This window comes from Doryrhamphus excisus, chromosome 22 (genome assembly GCF_030265055.1).
Source record: "Doryrhamphus excisus isolate RoL2022-K1 chromosome 22, RoL_Dexc_1.0, whole genome shotgun sequence".
NCBI classification, from domain to species: Eukaryota; Metazoa; Chordata; class Actinopteri; order Syngnathiformes; family Syngnathidae; genus Doryrhamphus; species Doryrhamphus excisus.
Genome location: NC_080487.1, coordinates 1,962,240 through 1,984,069, shown reverse-complemented (window position 1 = coordinate 1,984,069; position 21,830 = coordinate 1,962,240). Strand labels below are relative to the sequence as shown.

General features: G+C 46.6%; 2 protein-coding genes across 7 annotated transcripts in view; one reads left to right on the top strand and one right to left on the bottom strand.

Moving 5' to 3' along the window:
* The window catches only part of faap100 (FA core complex associated protein 100), a 53,943-nt gene extending 48,543 nt beyond the window's left edge, over nt 1-5,400 (top strand). For all 3 annotated transcript variants that reach the window (XM_058062563.1, XM_058062564.1, XM_058062562.1), the window contains 3 exons: nt 1,026-1,197; nt 1,308-1,526; nt 2,491-5,400. The gene's annotated coding sequence lies outside the window, so the exon portion shown is untranslated. The remainder of the gene's footprint in view (nt 1-1,025; nt 1,198-1,307; nt 1,527-2,490) is intronic.
* bahcc1b (BAH domain and coiled-coil containing 1b) overlaps nt 1-21,830 on the bottom strand; it is a 64,479-nt gene that overhangs the window by 6,169 nt on the left and 36,480 nt on the right. For all 4 annotated transcript variants that reach the window (XM_058062558.1, XM_058062560.1, XM_058062557.1 and 1 more), the window contains exons 5-19: nt 19,849-21,789; nt 18,246-18,363; nt 17,538-17,722; nt 16,119-16,259; nt 14,961-15,133; nt 13,194-13,563; nt 10,970-11,788; nt 8,207-8,358; nt 7,072-7,208; nt 6,782-6,886; nt 4,510-4,582; nt 4,188-4,356; nt 2,437-2,601; nt 1,262-1,426; nt 954-1,180 (exon numbers count right to left, since the gene is read on the bottom strand). In XM_058062558.1, coding sequence (XP_057918541.1) covers nt 954-1,180; nt 1,262-1,426; nt 2,437-2,601; nt 4,188-4,356; nt 4,510-4,582; nt 6,782-6,886; nt 7,072-7,208; nt 8,207-8,358; nt 10,970-11,788; nt 13,194-13,563; nt 14,961-15,133; nt 16,119-16,259; nt 17,538-17,722; nt 18,246-18,363; nt 19,849-21,789 — 4,940 coding nt within the window. The remainder of the gene's footprint in view (nt 1-953; nt 1,181-1,261; nt 1,427-2,436; nt 2,602-4,187; nt 4,357-4,509; nt 4,583-6,781; nt 6,887-7,071; nt 7,209-8,206; nt 8,359-10,969; nt 11,789-13,193; nt 13,564-14,960; nt 15,134-16,118; nt 16,260-17,537; nt 17,723-18,245; nt 18,364-19,848; nt 21,790-21,830) is intronic.

Here is a 21,830-nt window from a genome sequence, read left to right as displayed (position 1 = left end):
TTGTCCAACAGGTTTCTGCTTGCTAGCGTTCATCACTAGCACTAATGTACACGAGCTGCTGTGTGTGTGTGTGTTTAATATTCCACATCAGGAGACAATTTATTTTAGTGACAGAGATTTTGTCACGAGAAGGAATGGGCCATCACCCCCCCCCCCCCCCCCCCCACACACACACAAGTGGAGACAATGTGTATGCATACAAGGGTGTGTTCGTATAATGGCCAAAGATTATCTTTACGCTCCTCTATTTGTTTTTTTTTTTTTGGACATGTTGTTACGATGACTCAAGGATTATAAAACCAGAACAGTTATTAGTAGATTTAACTTTTTTTTTTTTTGCCAGGGTGTAGCTCTTCAGGAGTGATCAGTCGCACTGCTTTTCTTATTCTCTCTGCCCTTACAGTGAAAAGTCATCTGTCTCCCTTCCCCAGCTGCTGCACTGGCTAAAACTCTGTCCTGTCCTGTAAATGGGATATAACTACGAGTTAGAATGATACTATGTCACATAGTAATTCCACACATATGCCTTTTTGTGCTACTGTACTGTATATCCCTAATATATCTTCTTCCGTATACTGTGAAAGGATGTGTTGTTTGCAGTGGTGCAAAATGTGCATAGCAGTTCTACACCGCTACAAATCACAATAACAAAGTAAATGAACACCGCTGAGCATGTATAAACATTAATAAAAACATTAATAAAGCACCATTTTAAAGCCCATCAGCAAAGAAAGACGTATACACAAAAGTTTATTATGAGAATTATAAGTAGTAAAACCTATGCCTTCACTAGTGCAATAATATTTGAAGTATATTTGAATATTTATAATAATCATAAAATAAATATAATAATTTATAATAATATTTGAAGTATATTTGAATATTTATAATAATAATAAAAATAAATCTAATAATTTATAATAATATTTGAAGAGTTAATATACGAGTCTCACCTTTCCCAGATGTCTGTGCACTGCTGAGTCCCTCCTTGCTGCTTCCTTGCAACTCCTGTTCTCCGCCGTCAGAGTCCCGCTGTTCTCCCGGCCATCCCCAAAGCTGGAGCCCACTGAGGAGGAGGCCGCCCAGCCGGGAAGGGACGCCCTTCGAGCCCCATGGTGACCTGGATGTTCGCTGTTGGCCGTGCACTGCTTCCTGTGCGTGTTTGGAACACTCTCCGGGCCTGAATGTGAAAGCGAGGTCAGAGTTCACATTCATATGAACGATGATGATGATGATGATGATCGACGTCTTAGGATCTCACCTGGAGGTCCTAATTTTTTGGTCCTTTTTTTATGGTTTGTGTGCAGCCCAGACGAGAAGGAGCCAGTAATGTTTGATGGAGCTTCTTTGGAGGGTGATCTAATCCTGATGTCACCGGCGCCCTCGTCGCTGTTGCAGCTGCAGTCCTCCTCAAACTCGGTGGCACCTGAACATCAATAAGCTCAGTCGCATAAGCTTTCCGATGATCTGAATGCAAACACCATCAACTACGGCGAGGGGACTCGCTTGACAGAACGTATTGACAGGTGACTTTCAATATTCCTTCAGCGTCTGTATTATTATTAAGTATTCTCAGCGGCCATGATAATATTTGCATTAAAAAGAGCGAATGTATAGCGAATGCGTGGCTTAAAATGGAGATTCTCAGTACGGTTGCGGTGATGGGAAGCCAATTTAGACAAATACGTTCACATACGCAAGTCCTTCATTTACACACACACACACACACACACACACGTGATAGTTATTGGCAGCTGTGTGTTACCGACTACACGGCTCGTGTCGGATGTCGACACATCTCCAACACACTTGTCACTCCCATGGCTCGCTTGTCGACACGTTCCCTCAGTCTAGCACGGTCACACACTACACACACACTGCTATCTCAGTGTCATTATAGCTCACAAGGTCAGTCGCTTTCTTCCATGAAAATAACACCCCAAAACGTAAAAGAGGAGCCCTCGGTTCGGTGCCCCCAAGGAGGGAATCTGCTCGGCGCACAGTGGACATGGGTGTGACATTCTGAACAAGGGCCAGCGCGAGCTCATGTTACCGTACGGTGCTAGGGGTGAAAGGGGGGTGGGGGGGGTTGTTTGCGGCGGTGGTGCGGTAATGGGCGTGGCATCGCATGCCTGTGGCACGTCGTTAACGGTTTTAACACCGTGACAGATGAGCTTGGAAGTGAGAAGAAGCCACTAATGATGGGAGACGTCTCACTCGCTGGATGCTCCATGTGCGCTCACACACACACACACACACACACACACACACACACGCACACATACACAACATACAACACACACTTCCACCATTTCTGGCAGAAGCTTTCTGAGCTCTCATCCAAACTAGAAATGGAGATACTTCCACGTTACGTCCATTTTAGCCATGATGATCCTTTGGAAATAATTCCTTAGTGATGGAATTCTTAGAACTCACCGTGTCCCGGGGTCTCGCTGTCACTCTTCTCCGCCCTGACTTCCTGTTTCTCAGAGGCCCGACTGTGAGGAGCTCGGTTTGCATCGGAGCCCATCATCAGCACCTTCGGCTTGCGACCCCTCTTTTTCTTCATGGTCTGACTGGTTTCCCATTCCTGTTGCGAATCTGATGGACCAGCAGCAGAAGACAAGCATTAATGGTGAGCATTTCTTCACGTCATGAGCGTCAAAACTTAGCACGAGCGCTCTTAATCCTCTGTACAGGTTGCTACTGGAATGATGGCAACACAGAGGTGGTGGTTGTCATGACAATGGCATCCACTGGTCCTGAATTGGTTTCAGGTCTGGAGACGTACTTTTGCCAATCTGTCACCTTCACCTTCCTCAGCAAGACACTTGTCATCTTGGAGGTGTCTTTAGTGGCATTATTATGTTTACAGATCATGTTGGAATTCATGGTTCGCTTTTTGAACCGCAACTCCCCTGTGTCAGCAGCACTCGTGCACTCAGACCATGACACTGCCACCAACATGCTTGACTGTAGGGAAGACACACGTGTGTTGCCAGCTATTAAGTGTACTTCGGTATGAGGTACATTATAAAAAAAAAACAAACAAAAAAAAACCTTAAACTGTATTGTGGAAAGCAGGAAGTGAACAAATGTAGGGATGGAGGGGTAGGATTTACTCCTACTCCTTTTGGACGTGTGGAACTGTGAACTGATTATGTGATGCATTCAATTGTAATCTGATGCATGTTCAAATGAAAATAAACCATTACCAAAAAAGGCCAGTATTGTTAGTACAGTCAACGGCATCGTGCCACGTTTATCACTATTAATGAAATTAAGCCATTACCATTAAGATAGTAATAAGAATGGTTGTGTTGACTCACCTTTTTGTGGCTAGTAAATGTATACGACTAAACAGGCTCCCTTAAGTAGACAAAGTATTACAGTAGTACAGTAGTATTACAGTTGTGAGGGGTGTATTGACTTTAGTGACATTCTACAGACCAGTGCTTCTCAAACTTTTTACAGTGGCGTACCCCTTCAGATATTTGAACCTGAAGCCATGTACCCTCACTTCTGCACACTTTAAAAAAACCAAACATTTTTATATTAATTCACTTGAAATATTGAACATAATTAATCGCTCTATTCTTTGTATAGTAATTTCAGGTCAAAAATTGTATTATGCATGGTCACATTACCGAATTGAAGGGAAAGTAGTGACAAAGCAGTATCTGTTACGGGATGCACCTGAATGCATCATTCTCAGAACTAGCTAGCTCAGCACCGATAGCAGTTTGCTGGTTTTGTTCCTGCTTTTTGAGTATGAAGTGTCCATTATCTGACTGGAATCTATCCATGGTTTCCACCACCTCAACCACGACCCCCTTCTTAAAAGTATCCAAAATACACACAACCAATGATAAAGCCTCATTTTCAGGTCAATCGCCAATCATAGTGACAGGTTTTCACCATGCGGAGATGAACTGCAATACCAATTGACATGAAATATTCAATATTCATAATTTTAACTTATTTGTTAATGTGATGCACACAGAGCCATGAACAGCATGACGCTCTCGTCTCCTTCCTGCTCCGGGCTCCTCGAGCCGTGAGGCGTTCAGGCGTACTCGTAATTGTTGAGTGTTAGGCGCTAATTGCTTGTTAATTTTTATTCACCTAACCCCCATGACGATTAACGTACCCCGCTTTGGGAAGCTAGGCTACAGACAAAGCCTCACCTTTGCCTTCGTGTCCAAAGTGACTCTTGGGGGCCTCGTCTGCTACCGTGGCCCCCCTACAGTGCAGCACGCCCGCAGATGGAGCCTTCTGCTTCAAATGGGTCACCCGCCTTGCCAGCCGGGAGTTCAGGGTGCTGGGGCGACCTCTGTGCTTACAGCTGGCTTTTAACTGTGGAAGAGAAACAGAGATACAGATGCTTATCGTTGGCGCTTTATTGCATAGCGGCTGCCTTTCTCAATCGGATTCTTCTGCAAATTACTGAGATTTTCCATTTTTGATGACTATATAGAAATTCATCAGCAGGGAGTCTGTGGGACTGACCTGTGCAGCACCGAGGCTGCTGAAATCAGGCTTCTTCCTGCTTTTTTCCTCCTCCTGTAAATTAAGGCCGGTCCTGGAAAACATGTCAAAGACACACAGCAATAAGAATATCGTAGATTTGTAGAATTTCCATTGTCTGCTTTTGCTTCATCGACCCCCGTCTCTAACTTGGATGAGAGCACACATACACAAAATATTCCACTGAATCACCACATGAAAGGGTGATGATGATGTCAGATGTGGAGGGCGGCGAGAGGATGGTCGGTATAGGGAAAGAGCGAGATGAAGCAGTCTCCGGGGAGGCTGTCCGTTGACCGGAGCTCTGGGGTTGGATCGATAAACACTAACATCTATTGAACACTACACCACCACGCCTCCGCTCCTCCACCACCTCTCTCACCACCTCCTTCCGTCTTTGTGTGCTCTCTTTCACTCACACACACACACACACACACACACACACACACACACACTTACATCTGGTGTCTGAAGCATGGGAATCCTATATTCCCACAGAGGGAAGGTTTGGCCCCCTCAGCATTAACTCAGCCAAGATACGAGAAATTGTAATACTGCAGCTAAGAGTTATTCTAGTAAATACCGTGACTAAGTCTTTGTGGTCTTTTTCCATTTGCATGGACTGCAACATGCAGGACGTCAGTGTTCAGGCTTTGCTGCACGTCTTAAAATAAAGCTAATCAGTCAGCTATGCCATTTTGATTTTCTTCAGCAAATAAGCTAAAATAGCATGATGCTGCTGTTAAAATGCGAATGTTAGCTATGCTTGTGTTGCTAACGTTGTGTCCGACTGTCCCACTCCTTATTGTTATGTATTATGTTATATATTATGTATTATGTTGGACAAGTGCATAGTTACAGTCTATATGAATATATATATATATATATATATATATATATATATATATATATCATATTTTCCAGACTATAAGTCACACTTTTTTTCATAGGTTGGCTGTTCCTGCGACTTATACTCCAGAGCGACTTATAAATGAAAAAACTTTTTATGTTCTATAAACACTGGACACCTTTTCTGTTCATGTTTATTTTTGGTGTAGCTGAATAAGCATTGTGTTAGCATATCTTACACCTATTCAGCCTGTTCTCTATTCTTTTATTAACGTTAGAACTTCCCTTCCAAGAGGATGTAATGTCTGTTTTGGTAAAGTAGTTTGGAAAATAAATTACCTGCAAAAAATGCAACTTATGTATGTTTTTTTCTACCTAATTATGCATTTTTGGCCTTGTGCGACTTATACTACGGAGTGACTTATAGTCCAGAAAATACGGTATATATATTAAAAAAAAAAAAGTTTTTCCTCCGATGTCAGTGCATGGCATCCATTAAAATTTTTGTACACATTTCCGTGTAAAAAAAAAACATTTTCTCTCTTTTGCTTCATCATTTTGCTCCCAAATCTCCCAGTGCTAGAAAAGTAAACAAATCGCTTGTTAATAACAAAAGAAATGCTGTTCGGGCACGTAGCAGGCAGCTTTAGCAATTAAACAAATTCTGCTTGAGTGTGTGTGTGTGTGTGTGTGTGTGTGTGTGAGTGAGTAAAGTCTTTCATTGGCATTCCCATTAGCGTTTCTAATAATGGTAACCGTGACAAACCTTGAGTTTGTCTAATCATTTTATCAAGGCGAGGGGTGCACATGCTAACAGAGGTGGGGCAACATGAGAAAACACATTCATCATTAAGTGGCGTTGAATGCTGAGGGTGTGTTTGTCGCGCGCGCGTGTGTGTGTGTGCGCGTGTGTGTGTGTGCGTGTGTGTGCAGAAGTGTGTGCGCCTCGTAATGTTTGCTTGTGTGCTGCAGTGGGCGTGGCCTGCGTCGAGTCATTTATCATTCTAATAACTGGATTTTGCCCAGCTATATTAATGTATGCTAACGGTTCACGAGGAAGCAGGACGTAATCAATGCAAGTGATAGATATGATTAAAAGTGATTAATGAGGATTAATGAAGGCCTCATCGCCATTACCACCTTCTCCTCGTATAAAAAATCAGTCTATAGTTCTGCATCTGTGTGTGTGTGTGTGTGTGTGTGTGTGTGTGCAAGCAGCTCCTCCCAGCGCCAATCAAGCAAATCATGAGCTCTCGCAGCATTTAAATCAATTCATGTGAACAAGAAGAACTTGTTGAAAAATCAAGCAAGCCTTTCACCAAAAACACAAACACGAATCAGGCCGAATAAGCCCGAGCTTGCCAATCAAGGCTGATTGTGCAGACGCCCTGTCGTGGGACCTCACCTGAGTCTTTTGAAGGAGTCTGGAGCTGCCGCGCCGGGGGTGGACTTTCGCTTGCGAGGGCGCCCCGGCCCCCTGCGGGCAGGGCTTCGAGACGTCTCCTCTCTCCTGCAGAGAAGCAGGGGAAAGATGAAAGATTCAACTTAAAAAGAGAGAAGGACAAATTCTGTGGAGGCTTGTGGCAGCTGCTGGTCAAACTGTGTTAGGTGGCTGCGGAGCGACGACAGCATCGTGGATGTTGAAGGTGTGTTCAAGGTGTGTGTGTGTGTGTGTGTGTGTGTGTGTGTGCTCACTGGTGGTCGTGTTTCCTCTGTAGCTTGGCCAGTTCTCTCTGTTTCTCTTTGTAGCGGCGCTGTAGCTCAGCCAGCTGGACACGCATGGCTAGCTCCTCCCCTCCCATCGTCTCCATGGAGCCCTTCGCTTGGCACACCTGACACACACACACACACACACACACACACACACACAAGGGAGGGGAATTTAAATGCCGAACACAAACTGAGCTCAAAAGTCAAAGAATATGGGAAGTAGCCAGCTTGTGTTAGCGCACAGGCCAATGACCATCATGACTGTCCTGTAACCAGAAGCTCACAGGTTCAATTCCTGACCTAATGATTCATTCATTCATTCATTCATTCATTTTCTACCGCTTTTTCCTCACAAGGGTTGCGGGGGGTGCTGGAGCCTATCCCAGCTGTCTGGGTACACCCTGGACTGGTGGCCAGCCAATCACAGGGCACATATAGACAAACAACCATTCACACTCACATTCATACCTATGGACAATTTGGAGTGGCTAATTAACCTAGCATGTTTTTGGAATGTGGGAGGAAACCGGAGTACCCGGAGAAAACCCCAAACTCCACACAGAGATGGCCGAGGGTGGAATTGAACCCTGGTCTCCTAGCTGTGAGGTCTGCATGCTTGACCTAATAATTCATTCATTCATTTTTCTACCGCTTTTCCTCACGAGGGTTGCGGCGGGTGCTGGAGCCTATCCCAGCTGTCTTCGGGGCGAGAGGCGGGGTACACCCTGGACTGGTGGCCAGCCAATCACAGGGCACATATAGACAAACAACCATTCACACTCACATTCATACCTATGGACAATTTGGAGTGGCCAATTAACCTAGCATGTTTTTGGAATGTGGGAGGAGACATGCAGACTCCACACAGAGATGGCCGAGGGTGGAATTGAACCCTGGTCTCTAGCTGTGAGGCCTGCGTGCTTGACCTAATGATGATTCATTCAATTGGGAAGGCAAATGAAGGTTTTGGTTGTGTAGCTGGAACCAAAATAAACATTTGGACATATTTTTTTTTTCATAAAGATATCTCATAACAACCTGATTTGACATTTTACTCCTTCCCAGAAACATGAATAGTCTTGCTTATTTGCATAAACACAAAATATTCCATTAGCCTCACCGGCTCGTGGCGAGGCGTCCAGCTGCACTTCCTGCGCAGGTTTAGCCTTTTTCTAATCGGGCATTGTTGAGCGGCGACTCCCCCCATCTCCAAGGCCCGGGCGGCCGCCAGCGTTGCCAGACTGTGCAGGTCAAAGGTCAGCATGCGCTCACCTGCAGCGAGACGGATGGCAGCGGATTGAGAACGGTACATGGCGGTCTTACACGACACGAGCTGATTTATTTCTCCCGGCGATGAAGCCGCGCCTTGAAGAGCGCTGATGTTTATGATATTAGCCGTGTAGTTTATTTGATGTATACGGCTCTTCCTGCCTAATCGTGCACACAAACAACACGTGCGCGCACGGCGGCGTCGGAGGGAGATGTAGAGAGCGAACCGTACATCTGTCAACGTCATTAGCTTCGTCGTTGTCACGGCGCCAAGCGGATGAAACAGAATATTCATGAGACGGCACACACGGCGCCATATAGAAAATGAAATACACACCTAAGTGTGTACCTACAGCGCTTCCGCTGTGGCGTGGAGAAGAGGCGTGAGGGGAGAAGGAGGAGAACGGAGGAAGGGGAGGGGAAGCAATAAGAGGTAAAGTGTTTATTGAGCTATCCATTTATTCTCCCACATCTCCTCATTATGGACATGGACAGAAGCCAGTTCAGCCTTTGGAGGAGAGAAGAGCAGTGATGGTTGGACAAAGATGGAGCATCGCTTAACAGTACCGTATCATAAAAACACGTTCTTCTTTGTTTTTATACTTTTTAGGAAATTGTAGCCTACAAACTGGTCATCATGCATGCTATGCTATTTGCTAATGCAGTGTTTTTCAACCTTTTTTGAGCCACGGCACTTTTTTTTTTTACATTGGAAAAATCTTGTGGCACACCACTAACCAAAAATGTTACAAAATGTCACCACGACCTCACACGTGCATCAATAAGTCTATCAGTGGAACAAGGCAGGTGTTGCCACACGGACCAATGTTACATTGCTATGCCAGTCTTTACACCACAGACACTCCACAGTAGCCACGTTTTTCTCTTTCCAAATGACCTTTCGGGAAACAATGGTATCCATGGAAAGAAATATTCCAATCTCTTGTCTTACATGCGCCGTGAAAATCAACCGGAATAGTCAACGGGTCATGTGCGGTAAAACGTAAACATCAACATCACGTGATAACGGCTTCCCCCGAGTTTTTCTTTCACTTGTTGGAATAACTCCGTATTGTCAGTTTTCCGTCTGTCCAGTCTTGGAATTTAGTTTGAATCAAAACCAAACTTTGCTTAGCATTCCAGTGCCGATTGCTGGCCTCCATTTTAAAAACGGAAGAACGTCTGGATCTGCGTGTTACGTCAAGAACGCACCCGGGATGAATTTAAACAGGAAAAGATCAAATTCAATCTTGCTAATATTTTATAATTAAACTTGGGACATGTTTTATATATTGATACATATTTTCTTTTTTTTTAAATAAAACTGGACTTGTGAATAAAGTATAGAAGGGTTTAGATTCTGTTCCACAGATGGCGCTAATGCACACGAAAGCTGCTTGCCAACCGCCAATAAACAACAGAAGAAGAAAAACACCACAAAGAAGCGGGTACAAGATACCTAAATCGGATTGGTTAAAGGAATATTCCATCCCTGTTCAATTCTTTCCGTTTGAGCAAATATACCAAATACAATTGGAATATTTGGGTCCATATATATATATATATATAATGCATAAGGAGTACTTTACTAGACTGAACGTTGCCAGAAAACTCTCAAATTTCACATAATAAGAAAGATAAAAAGATATATTTCAGAAAGAAAAAACTGCAGAAGAAAAGTCTGGTTAATAATTTTAATATAAAAGAAAACTATGAAGGAAGATATAAAGCTCGTCTGTCTGAGAAACGGTGCTAATTTCTACCGAGGAGAAGGTATCTCTTGATTCCTCCTTAATCTGTAATTGCAATCTGCGGCAAACGTCGGAGATATTCTTCCGCACCGAAGAGCAGCGTGAATGCATCTGCCTGAGAATCGTTTTCATCTCCCAAACACGGTCACCATGACAAAAAAAAAAAAAATGCCATCAGCGGTATTAATAACATTCCACCGGGGGAACCCGCAGCAGCTTTAAAATAAAATGTGTTGCCATTCGAGGAGGGTTTTAGGATCTATTGATTTCACATGTATTCACACGTATTATTACATATGCAAAGCATGTGCGCACGTGTAAACGATGCACACACACACACATGCAAACGGGCGACTTACGGGTGATTTTTACACATATTGTATTAATTCTATCAACAAAAGGCAGCATTTATGTACAAGATTACAATGGTTTCATTAAAAAAAAGGTGGTAAAAGTAGAAAGAATAAAAAGAAGAAGAGAGGCGGGAAACAGCCTGGTGGGGAGACACGGAGAGTCTGATGGAAGAGAGCAGGGATTCATCTGGGATTACTTAACAGCTTATACACACACACACACACGCACACACACACACACACACACGCAGATGCTGGCATAAATAAAAACACTTTCTCTCAGAGGGACAAGGGGAAAATAGGAGCGCTTACAGGAGAAGTGTTTAAAAGGAAAGGGTCTAATTAGCAACGCAAGACACCAGAGCCTGGGGGACATGCTGGAGTGTGTGTGTGTGTGTGTGTGTTTGTGTGTGTGTGAGGGCAAACTCCATTCAAAAACCCAGCTCGTTTGTCCATTTCTCTCCAATTATATTTTTAAAAGGGCGCATTAAACGAGAACGGAACGGTTACCTTCATCTTCCATCGCTTTGCTCTCCAGACTCCTCTGCTGAATCTCCAGCTCGGCCAGTTCTCCCAGGATCTCCATGCCGTGGTGTACCGCAGGGCTGGGTGCCCGGGTTGCGGGCGCAGGTGGGTGCGAGGCATCTCGGGTGGCGCACAGAGCGGCGGCGATGAGAAGCTCCAGGCTCCACATGTAGGCGCCTTGGAGGTCCGTGGTGCATGGAGATGGAGATGGAGATGGAGAGCATGTGGGATCAGCTTCATGCAGAGTCCTCTCAATGGCTTCTTCATCTTCGTCATCTACAACCAATTCTTCATGTTTGTCGTCGTCCTCCTTCTCGTCTGCATGTTCTACTAATTTGGTGGATTCTGTTGGTCCACACGCTGTTTTTTCTACTCCATCTTCCTCTTTTCCACATTGCTCCTCATCCTCGTGTTCTTTGGATAGCTCAGGCCGCTTTAGGGCTTTGCCTGCGCCCGTGGCAATGTTGGTTGGAATCAGGACAGAAGATGGGGAAGGGCACGGCAGAATTCCAGAATTAGTCCTCTCAGGCTCTAAAACAAAGCATCCGTTCATTTCCCCCCGACGTTCCTCCTCCTTTTCTTCTCGGGATTCCACCACTTCACAGTCTCTCTCCACTTCTCCCCTCCTGGTCTCGTCTTTAGTGAGAGGTGGGACGTGGGGGCGAGGCTGCAGAGATTTGGACTCGGGCTCCTCCGCTCGCTCCGCTTTCTGTGATGCTTGTTCAGCCAAGCGAGCTTGAGGCGGCAAGGGCCCGGCCTTGAACGCCATGGCGAGTTGAGGGAAGGCGTACACCGGTGGCAAGTCTGGGAAAAAAAAAAAAATAGCAGAAAGAGAAAATGAAACTTTTGCCACGATGGGCCGTGATGAATATTTACAAGGAATCGAACATCGAAACATCTGTTGTCTTTGAAACGTATGACCATTCAGTGGCGGCAGACAGGATGAAGAATGTGATTAAAGTTGGCATAATACACTGACGGCGGGGTGGGGGGGTGGGGGGGTGCAGACGGAACGGTGTGTGAATGTGTACTGTATTCAATACACTATGTGCGTGCGTGCGTGCGTGCGGGATATTGATGACACCCTGCCATTTCCCTGTGATTGCGGCACCGGCCCTGTCACACAAGCGCTCCTTTTATTGATGGCGTCCCCCCTCCCCCTTGACAATGCAGCCAGATGAATGCATATCCGTCCGCCTGCACTTCTCAAGGACTCCTGAAGGGTAAGGAGTGCGGGTCTCACACATTACTGAGGGGGGCCATATGCTTTCTCTGACCTCAATGATTTAGCCCACCGCTAGCCATCTTTAGCTTGTATTGTTGCTCAATTCAGTTCGAGTTCCAATTTATTCATTCATTTTCGACCGCTTTTTCCTCACGAGGGTCGCATGGGTGCTGGAGCCTATCCCAGCTGTCTTCAGGCGAGAGACTGGTGGCCAGCCAATCACAGGGCACATATAGACAAACAACCATTCACACTCACATTCATACCTATGGACAATTTGGAGTGGCTAATTAACCTAGCATGTTTTTGGAATGTGGGAGGAAACCGGAGTACCCGGAAAAAAAACCACGGGGAGAACATGCAAACTCCACACAGAGATGGCCGAGGGTGGAATTGAACCCTGGTCTCCTCAGCTGTGAGGTCTTCGTTCTAACCACTGGACCTCCAGTTTTTATTAGTGTCTCAGTACTTTTGTCAATATACAGTAGATGCGGGCTGCATGGTGGACGAGTGGTTAGCGCGCAGACCTCACAGCTAGGAGACCAGGGTTCAATTCCACCCGCTGTGTGAAGTTTGCCTGTTCCCCCCGCGCACGCGTGGGTTTTCTTCCGGGTACTCCGGTTTCCTCCCACATTCCAAAAACATGCTAGGTTAATTAGCCACTCCAAATTGTCCATAGGTATGAATGTGAGTGTGAATGGTTGTTTGTCTATATGTGCCCTGTGATTGGCTGGCCATCAGTCCAGGCTGTAGAAGAGGGTGCTGCATCACAAGTCAATTCACTCAACATTTTCCAGCAGGAAGATAGGCGACAAGATAACTGTTTTGTATGTGAGTATCCAACATGGGCTTTTTCCTAGCGTGACTAGCAGGGTGGTGTACCTGCAGTATCACCATTAGTGTACCTGCAGTATCACCATTAGTGTACCTGCAGTATCACCATTAGTGTACCTGCAGTACCTCATCGTTAACATTCCCACTCACCGGGCTCTAAGGATTGTGGGTAGTCCTGCGGTGGTTGCCCTTCCCCCCTGTCGCTGCTTCTCTCCAGACCTTTGGGCAGAAGTGACGGCACGGGGCTGAGCGCCGGCGATCGTGGGGCCGCCGCCGCCGGACTCGGGGCGGGAGTCAGCAGATTTGGCGGGTGCGGTCGCCTGGACGGGGAATGGTAGCAGGGTGACTGGCGACTGCTGGGGCACAGTCCCGGCGAAGGGGTGGATGTCTTTGGTGGGGGAGGGGTGTGCGAGAAGGGTTTGGCCACGTGAGAGGATGCGGTGGAAGAAGAGGATGACGAGGGGGTTCTCAAGGCGGATGGGGTGCCTTCAACCGTCGTGGCGTGGTCTTCGTGTTTCCGCTGTTGAGAACACAAATAATGGATATGAAATATTAATCAAGGAAGACATTATCATAAACACATTCCACCAAATCCACCCGAATGTTCAAGACATGTTATTCATGCATTCATTCATTTTCTACCGCTTTTTCCTCACAAGGGGTGCTGGAGCCTATCCCAGCTGTCTTCGGGACGAGAGGCGGGGTACACCCTGGACTGGTGGCCAGCCAATCACAGGGCACATATAGACAAACAACCATTCACACTCACATTCATACCTATGGACAATTTGGAGTGGCTAATTAACCTAGCATGTTTTTGGAATGTGGGAGGAAACCGGAGTACCCGGAGAAAACCCACGCATGCACGGGGAGAACATGCAAACTCCACACACAGATGGCCGAGGGTGGAATTGAACTCGGGTCTCCTAGCTGCGAGGCCTGCGGGCTAACCACTTGACAGCCGTGCAGCCCCTGTTGTTAATAATTCATTCATTCATTTTCTACCGCTTTTTCCTCACGAGGGTCGTGGGGGTGCTGGAGCCTATCCCAGCTGTCTTTGGGTGAGAGGAGGGGTACACCCTGGACTGGTGGCCAGCCAATCACAGGGCACATATAGACAAACAACCATTCACACTCACATTCATTTTTGGACAATTTGGAGTCGCTAATTAACCTAGCATGTTTTTGGAATGTGGGAGAAAACCGGAATACCCGGAGAAAACCCACGCATGCACGGGGAGAACATGCAAACTCCACACAGAGATGGCCGAGGGTGGAATTGAACTCGGGTCTCCTAGCTGTGAGGCCTACGCGATAACCACTCGTCCACCGTGCAGCCACTATGGAAGTTCATTCATTTTCTACCGCTTATCCTCACAGGGATCGTGGGGGTGCTGGAGCCTATCCCAGCTGTCTTCGGGACGAGAGGCGGGGTACACCCTGGACTGGTGGCCAGCCAATCACAGGGCACATATAGACAAACAACCATTCACACTCACATTCATACCTATGGACAATTTGGAGTGGCCAATTAACCTAGCATGTTTTTGGAATGTGGGAGGAATTGAACCCTGGTCTCCTAGCTGTGAGGTCTGCGTGCTAACCACTCGACCACGGTGCAGCCCCAAGCTATATAACAAGTTGTTATATAACTTATTATAATAAGTTATATATCAGGGTTATTATTTTTGATTTCTATTCATTGCAACATGAAAGTACTATATTTAGAAGTAACTATGCTGCCTTCTGATTGGTTAAAATGTCCTTACAAGTACTAATTATAGCCCTGCTTATTGGCGGCATGCCCCTGATAGCTATTGGTGTGAACTATATAAAGGGAATATTTAGTTTACTTCAATATTGTAAAATCTACCCCCCCCCCCATCAAAAAAAATAATAATAATAATTTAGTTGTACCTGTCCCAGGGAATGGCGCTGCAAGTGCTCCATGGCCCGGTGCTGTTGCAGGGCGTAAAGTTCCTGTTGCCGTAAGAAAGAGGAGCGCGAGTAGACAGGGTGATGCTGCAGGTGAGGGGGGGCCCGCCGGCTTCCGTACACGGGGGGCCACAGACTGGATTGCTCTAAAATGTCTGGAAGGGCGGACAAAAGCGAGAGAGCGAGAGAGAGAGAGAGAGAGAGAGAGAGGCTTGAGATTGACTTGAAAGCAGAAGGTAGTTGTTGCTTTATGGCGGAACAAGCAGCATCCACAGAGAACCGTAACAAAGACAGAGAACCGTAACAAAGACATGAAAAGAAGTGTGTCACAAAGGTTGTCTTTGTGCGTCTTTGTGGCCGAGGCCATCTTCCCCAAAAACACTACGCTCCACAACCTCCATTCTCTTGCTTTTTCCCCGACTATCACAGATTCTGTGTTCCTGTGTGTTGCCCCACCCTGCACTCATATAAAATACACACACACACACACACACACACACATACACACATAGTATATGCCTCCTTGACTGCTTTGTCACTGGGAACCTTTGTTCTGTGAGATTAGCCTGAGTGGGCTAATGTTTCCCAGGGGAAGGGTTCAGTGGATGCACTTCCCTTCTCTGCAGGAACTCCCACGGAGCAAAGCAAGGGAGGCGGGAGATAATTAAATTTCACAGCCTGTTTGCAAAGAAGCATTCACACACACACACACACACACACACACAAACTCCTTCTCCAGCACGGCGAGATGTAAAACACAAGGCTTAGCGCTGAGCGATGTCTAGTGTTGTTCCAGACATGACGACACAACTAACTTTAGACACACACACACACACACACCACACACACACCAGCCAGAGCCCTGTCACAAGAGAGATGAACGTCACTTAAAATGGTTTTCATAATGCCGGGCCCATGTGGCTGAGGGCAATGGAAATAGCTGCTCCTATTAACGAAGCTATAAAACACGCTCCCACTGACAGAAGGACTTAGTTGAGCATTATATTATGATTAGCCAATGATACTAAAACTCTGGGAGAGAAATGGCAGCAGTTCAGATCCAGCAAATGGAGAAAAGAGGAGGGGGGGGGGGGGCTGCGAGTGCATGGTGTTCGCTCATGTATGTGTACTGGGATGTACCAAGGTGATGATGAGACCCAGGCTCCGTGGGAAGAACCATCAGCGGGGAGTTGGGGTCTTGGCTCAGTGAACCAAGCACAGGCGGCAAAGGGCTGGGTAAACCTGTAGGGAAGCTGGCACCCATACCCACGTGGTTTAGACCTGGAGCGGAGAGGGCGAGAGTCAGAGTTGAGCAACATTTTTACTAAAGATTAGGGGGGGTCTTTCATCGGCCAAAATAAACGATATTATGAAAACTTGAAATATTCATATATGATATAATATATTAATCAGACAGGATTTGTTGTCCTAATGTCCTACTACTCTAGTTTCATTCATTCATTCATTTTCTATCGCTTATCCTCACGAGGTCGTGGGGGTGCTGGAGCCTATCCCAGCTGTCTTAGGGCATACACCCTGGACTGGTGGCCAGCCAATCAGGGCACATATAGACAAACAACCATTCACACTCACATTCATACCTATGGACAATTTGGAGTGGCTAATTAACCTAGCATGTTTTTGGAATGTGGGAGGAAACCGGAGTACCCAGAGAGAACCCACGCAGAGAACATGCAGACTCCACACAGAGATGGCCGAGGGTGGAATCGAACCCTGGTCCTCCTAGCTGTGAGGTCTGCGCGCTAACCACTCGACCGCCCTGCCGCCCTGAAGTAGGATTCCTTATTTATAATTTTGGAAATTAGAGCAAAAAAAAACTGTTTATGAACTTATATAAATATGTTTTTTAACAGTATAAGAGCCCTCTAGACTTGAAGTAACAACCCTATAATCACTTTTATACTTGATTGCCCAACATGGTAGACATAATAAGAGACATTCATTCATTCATTTTCTACCGGTAATCCTCACGAGGGTCGCAGGGGTGCTGGAGCCTATCCCAGCTGTCACATTCATACCTATGGACAATTTGGAGTCGCTAATTAACCTAGCATGTTTTTGGAATGTGGGAGGAAACCGGAGTACCCGGAGAAAACCCACACATGCGCAGGAAGAACGTGCAAACTCCACAGAGATGGCCGAGGGTGGAATTGAACTCGGGTCTCCGAGCTGTGAGGCCTGCGGGCTAACCACTTGACAGCCGTGCAGCCCCTGTTGTTAATAATAATAATTCATTCATTCATTTTCTACCGCTTTTTCCTCACGAAGGTCGCAGGGCTTGCTGGAGCCTATCCCAGCTGTCTTGGGGCGAGAGGCGGGGTACACCCTGGACTGGTGGCCAGCCAATCACAGTCTGCGTGCAAACCACATGACCACCGTGCAGCCCTACTCTAGTTTCTATTATTCATATTTTATCTTTAGACTTTTTATGGTGTGCCCTGCCTCTTGCCCGAAGACAGCTGGGATAGGCTCCAGCAATTATGACACAAATGATGACATTAGCATCACTATATGAATATGAATATGAATTGGACTCACCATACGAATGCCCCATCCAGAGAGAGGGACTTCCTGTCCTCTGCATCCAGTGGTGGTGAGCGTGTGCAGCAGCGTCGGCCCCCAGCTGGCTCGCGCCTCCAGGCACCAAGAGGTGAGATGTCAGGTCGCCATGGCAACCACTCGACGGGTGAATCCTGGCAAACTCCACGTGATCCTTGCTGTCCCTTTTCCAACAGAAGAACTTTCGTCATTATCCTAATGATCTCTCTTCCTGTTGTCACGATCGCCATTATGATCATTATCGCCTCTTGTGATCTTCATTACCACGACAACCATTATAATCAACAAGAAAAGGACGTGTGACAGCGGCCGTCATCTTGGGCACTGGTCTATGAATTCTCGTTTTTTTTTTTTTTTACGGTAATAGGGCTACATAATACGAGCCTGATACTTCAGATACATTTGTAATAGTGGCCATAACATTAATGCATGGCAGCTCATCTGAGAGAAAAAGAACCACGAGGAAGATCGTGTGTGTTGGGGGGGTGATGGGGTGGGATGGGGGGGGTACGGCAACACAACATCAAAGGCTGAGTGAAGTAAATGGAATGAGTGAAGAGACAGAAAGCCTCAGCCCAAAAGATGTAGAATAAAAGAAGAGTCATTTATCTGTTGAAAAGGGGGGGGGGGGGCATGTACGTCTAGAAGCGTTCATTCATGCTTTGGTGTTGGTGAATTGAAAAGTACCTAATGATAAGCTCCCGCTCCCGCTCCCTGTCCAGGTGATGAAGGCCGATCTGATCCTCCGTCATCCTCTTCCTGTCCTCTGCCTCGCGGCCGAGTGGATACATAGGACGTGACACCCCTGGGACATAAATACTGGCATAAATATCAGATTCGTTTGAGAGATTTTTCAAATGCCTGATTAACGTCTGTGATATCAACTTCTGAGGATGAGACACAGAGCAGAACGTTTGGTGAAGAAAAATGCACAAAATAGATCTAGAATAATTGTCTCCAATGTTTTTTTCATCTTCTTCCATCTATTTTATATGCTGCTTATCCTCACATGCTGGAGCCTATCCCAGCTGACTTGAGGAGCCAGCCAATCACAGGGCACCTATGGACAATTTGGAGTCGCCAATTAACCAAATTTTTTGGAATTGGGGAGGAAAGAACCCGGAGAAAATAAATAAAAATTAATTTTTATTTATTATTAAATTATTAAATAAATATTTAATGTTAATTTTTATTTTTTGACACAAAATAAGATGGAAAAATAAATAAGCAAATCAAAAAACAAATTAAACAAATTAGCAAATTAATTTTTATCTATTATTAAATTATTAAATAAATGTTTAATGTTAATTTTTATTTTTCAACACAAAATAAGATGGAAAAATAAATAAGCAAATCAAAAAACAAATTAAACAAATTAACAAATTAATTTTTATCTATTATTAAATTATTAAATAAATGTTTTATGCTAATTTTTATTTTTCAACACAAAATAAGATGTAAAAATAAATAAGCAAATCAAAAAACAAATGAAACAAATTAACAAATTAAACCTTCATATCAAGGCGGGGGCCTCAAACTAGTGTCCCGCGGGCCATGAGTTTGAGACCCCTGACCTAGCATGTTTTTGGAATGTGGTAGGAAACCGGAGTACCCGGAGAAAACATGCAAACAGGCCTGCGCGCTAACCACTTTACTACCATGCAGCCATTAACAAAATGTTAAGTCACATTTTATATTTGCATTATATTCATTTATGCATAATTATTAAGCGATAACCAGAATGAACAGCAGGCTTGCAGGCACCTTGTGTGGTCGCGGGGGCACATTTGTATATTTTATTGTTTTCTCCTCCTTGGCACGGAAATTTCCGTACTGGGGTACGGCATCTAAAGGACAGAGCTTGACCGTTAGCAGCCCTTTGATTGGTCCACAGAGAAGCACTACTATGCTACTATGGGTTTGGTACACCATCGTGACTGCAATGGGAATTGAATAAAAACACTAGGTGTGTCCTTTATCCAAACAAAGCTGAATTGAACTAGTCATTGAACCAGAAGGATTGTTGGGGGGGGGGTGCCCATGCAATAAAGTATAGTCTTCATCTATCTATTTCAAAGAGTAAAAAATTGCAAATCTAGATGTCTGGTGTGCTTGGAAAAATGTCTGCAATGTAATAATTGGGCGGCCTGTTGAGTCCCCAATTAACATCAAACGGACCAAGAAATGAAGGCTACTCTGCACCAGCAGCTCATATTTCCTGCAACGTAGCCCGGAGCCCTAAAATAGCAGAAATTGACTTCCAATGCAGCAAACATAGACCATGGCTGACCTTTCATGCAGGGCAGGACTCTGCCCTGTCTGCTGTGTCCGGGGGTGTTGTCTGAAGAGCGATGGGGGGGCCTGGCGACCGCAACGGCAATACCCACCGGAGGCTGTCGTACCTCCCCCTCTCCGAGCTCCCCGGCTTCCCTCCCTCCTCTATCGCTCTTCTCCCCCTCGTTGGAGGAGCCTCGGCGAGGAGGGAGGGATTGTTTAGGTAGGTCTTGTAGGGTGCTGTTGTTTTTGCCCCCCCCTCTTTCCACTTTCTCTGATCGCTCATCGGCCTGCTTCAGGCAGCCCAGGCCTCCGAAGGGGCTCCGCTGGGGCAGCAGTAAAGGCTGCTGGGAGCTGTAGTTCATGAGGTTCTTCATGGCACTGCCCTCGCCTTCTGCGGTGTGCGGTGTCGGATGGGATAAACCCGTAGATTGGTTGTCGGGAGCGACGCCGCTGAGGCCTCTGATTTCGCTATTGCTCCCTGATGCATGATGGGAGTCTTTTCTCTGATCCTCCAGGGGACCTCCTCGCGCACCCCAAAATGCTAACGCCTGGCCTCCATCCCTGCCCTTAACATCTGCACCGTGGCTGATGTGTTGCTGGTGTCGTATCCTAGCAACCTTTTGTCCCTCCCTCTGAATTGCCGACGCCGCTTTTCCATCAGAATGAGAACCCGATTGAGAGCAGTCCCTGAAAGGTGGGGAGCCGTTCTTGGTTGTGGACTGCCCTGCCCCAAGGTGCGTCCCCTGGGCGTCCGGCGGAAGAGAGGAACTGTAAAAATCCTCCTCGGCCTCCACGTCTCTGAGGGATGACGATGTTTCCAGGCTGCACGACCGCAGCTCCGGCTGGGAGCTCAAGTTGGGATTGGCTTTTGGGAAGTGCTGTGTTTGTTGGCTCCAATCGGGAGGTTTGTCGGCCTTGCCGTATCCCAGCTGCTGCAAATGTGTTAGGGATTTGTCCTTCTTCTGGCAACTACTAAGGCGACTGAGGTGATGAGAGGGATTCTCACAAGATCCATCCCCGTTCTTGTCTTCCTTTTTCTCACCACTTCCTGCTCCACGACATTCGGGGGTTGCCAGATCTCCCAAAGGGCCCACTGAGGGTACAAAAGTTGGGCCTGTGACTTTTGCCTCCCTGCTGGACCCTCCAGAAACTGGATCTTTGGAGGGCACGATACTAATCGGGGCCGGGGGGCAGTAAAACTCTGGATGGTGATGCGGATGAAGCCAGCTCCCTACCACCGCGGAGCCCATGTGCAAGGTGTGAGGAGGCGGCGGAGGAGGTGGCGGCGGAGGCATGGAGTAGGAGGCCACAGAGTGAGGAGGTGCCATCATGGCACCTCTTCTTATACATTCCGAGGAAGCGCTTGAGTCACTGATCCTCATGTCTCCGTTTGTGGGTTCTTTGTAGCAGCGCCTGCTTTCTCTTCCTGAAAGAGCTCTACCTGCTCCACTCCCACTACAGCTGCTTAACGTGCCCCCTTTCCCACTGGAGCCGGTCTCTGGACCAGAACTACTGGAGGAGAGCTTACAGGCACTCATATGTTTCATTCCTTGGCTTTCACCGTCCTTGTGTCTTTCCAGAAGGTGTCTGGGATCCTCGTCTTTACTTTGGGGTGCGAGGTGAGGCAGGAGTGCATGGGGGGGGTGTGGGAACGCTTTATGATGGAAGCTGGATGGCGTGGCAGCAGGGCTGGCCTGATGATGATAATGAAGCTGGTGTTTGTCTTTGCTCTCCTGGTGGCGCTCCTTGCTGCTTGATCTTTCTTTCTCCTTCAGGGACGAAAGCCCTTTCTCGATTACGTCCCTGCTGCTCTTAGCACCTCCTCCCGTGTTGTCCGTGTCTCGGCTGCAGGAGCCGAGGGCGTGGCCGGGGGCGGTCCTGGCAAGTGGGGGGAGGCTGTGATTGGTGGAGAGCAGAGTTGGCTGGGTGGGAAGGCCTCTCAGGTAGAAGTGATCTACGAGAGGAGAAGACTTGGCTTGAATTGATCCATACGTA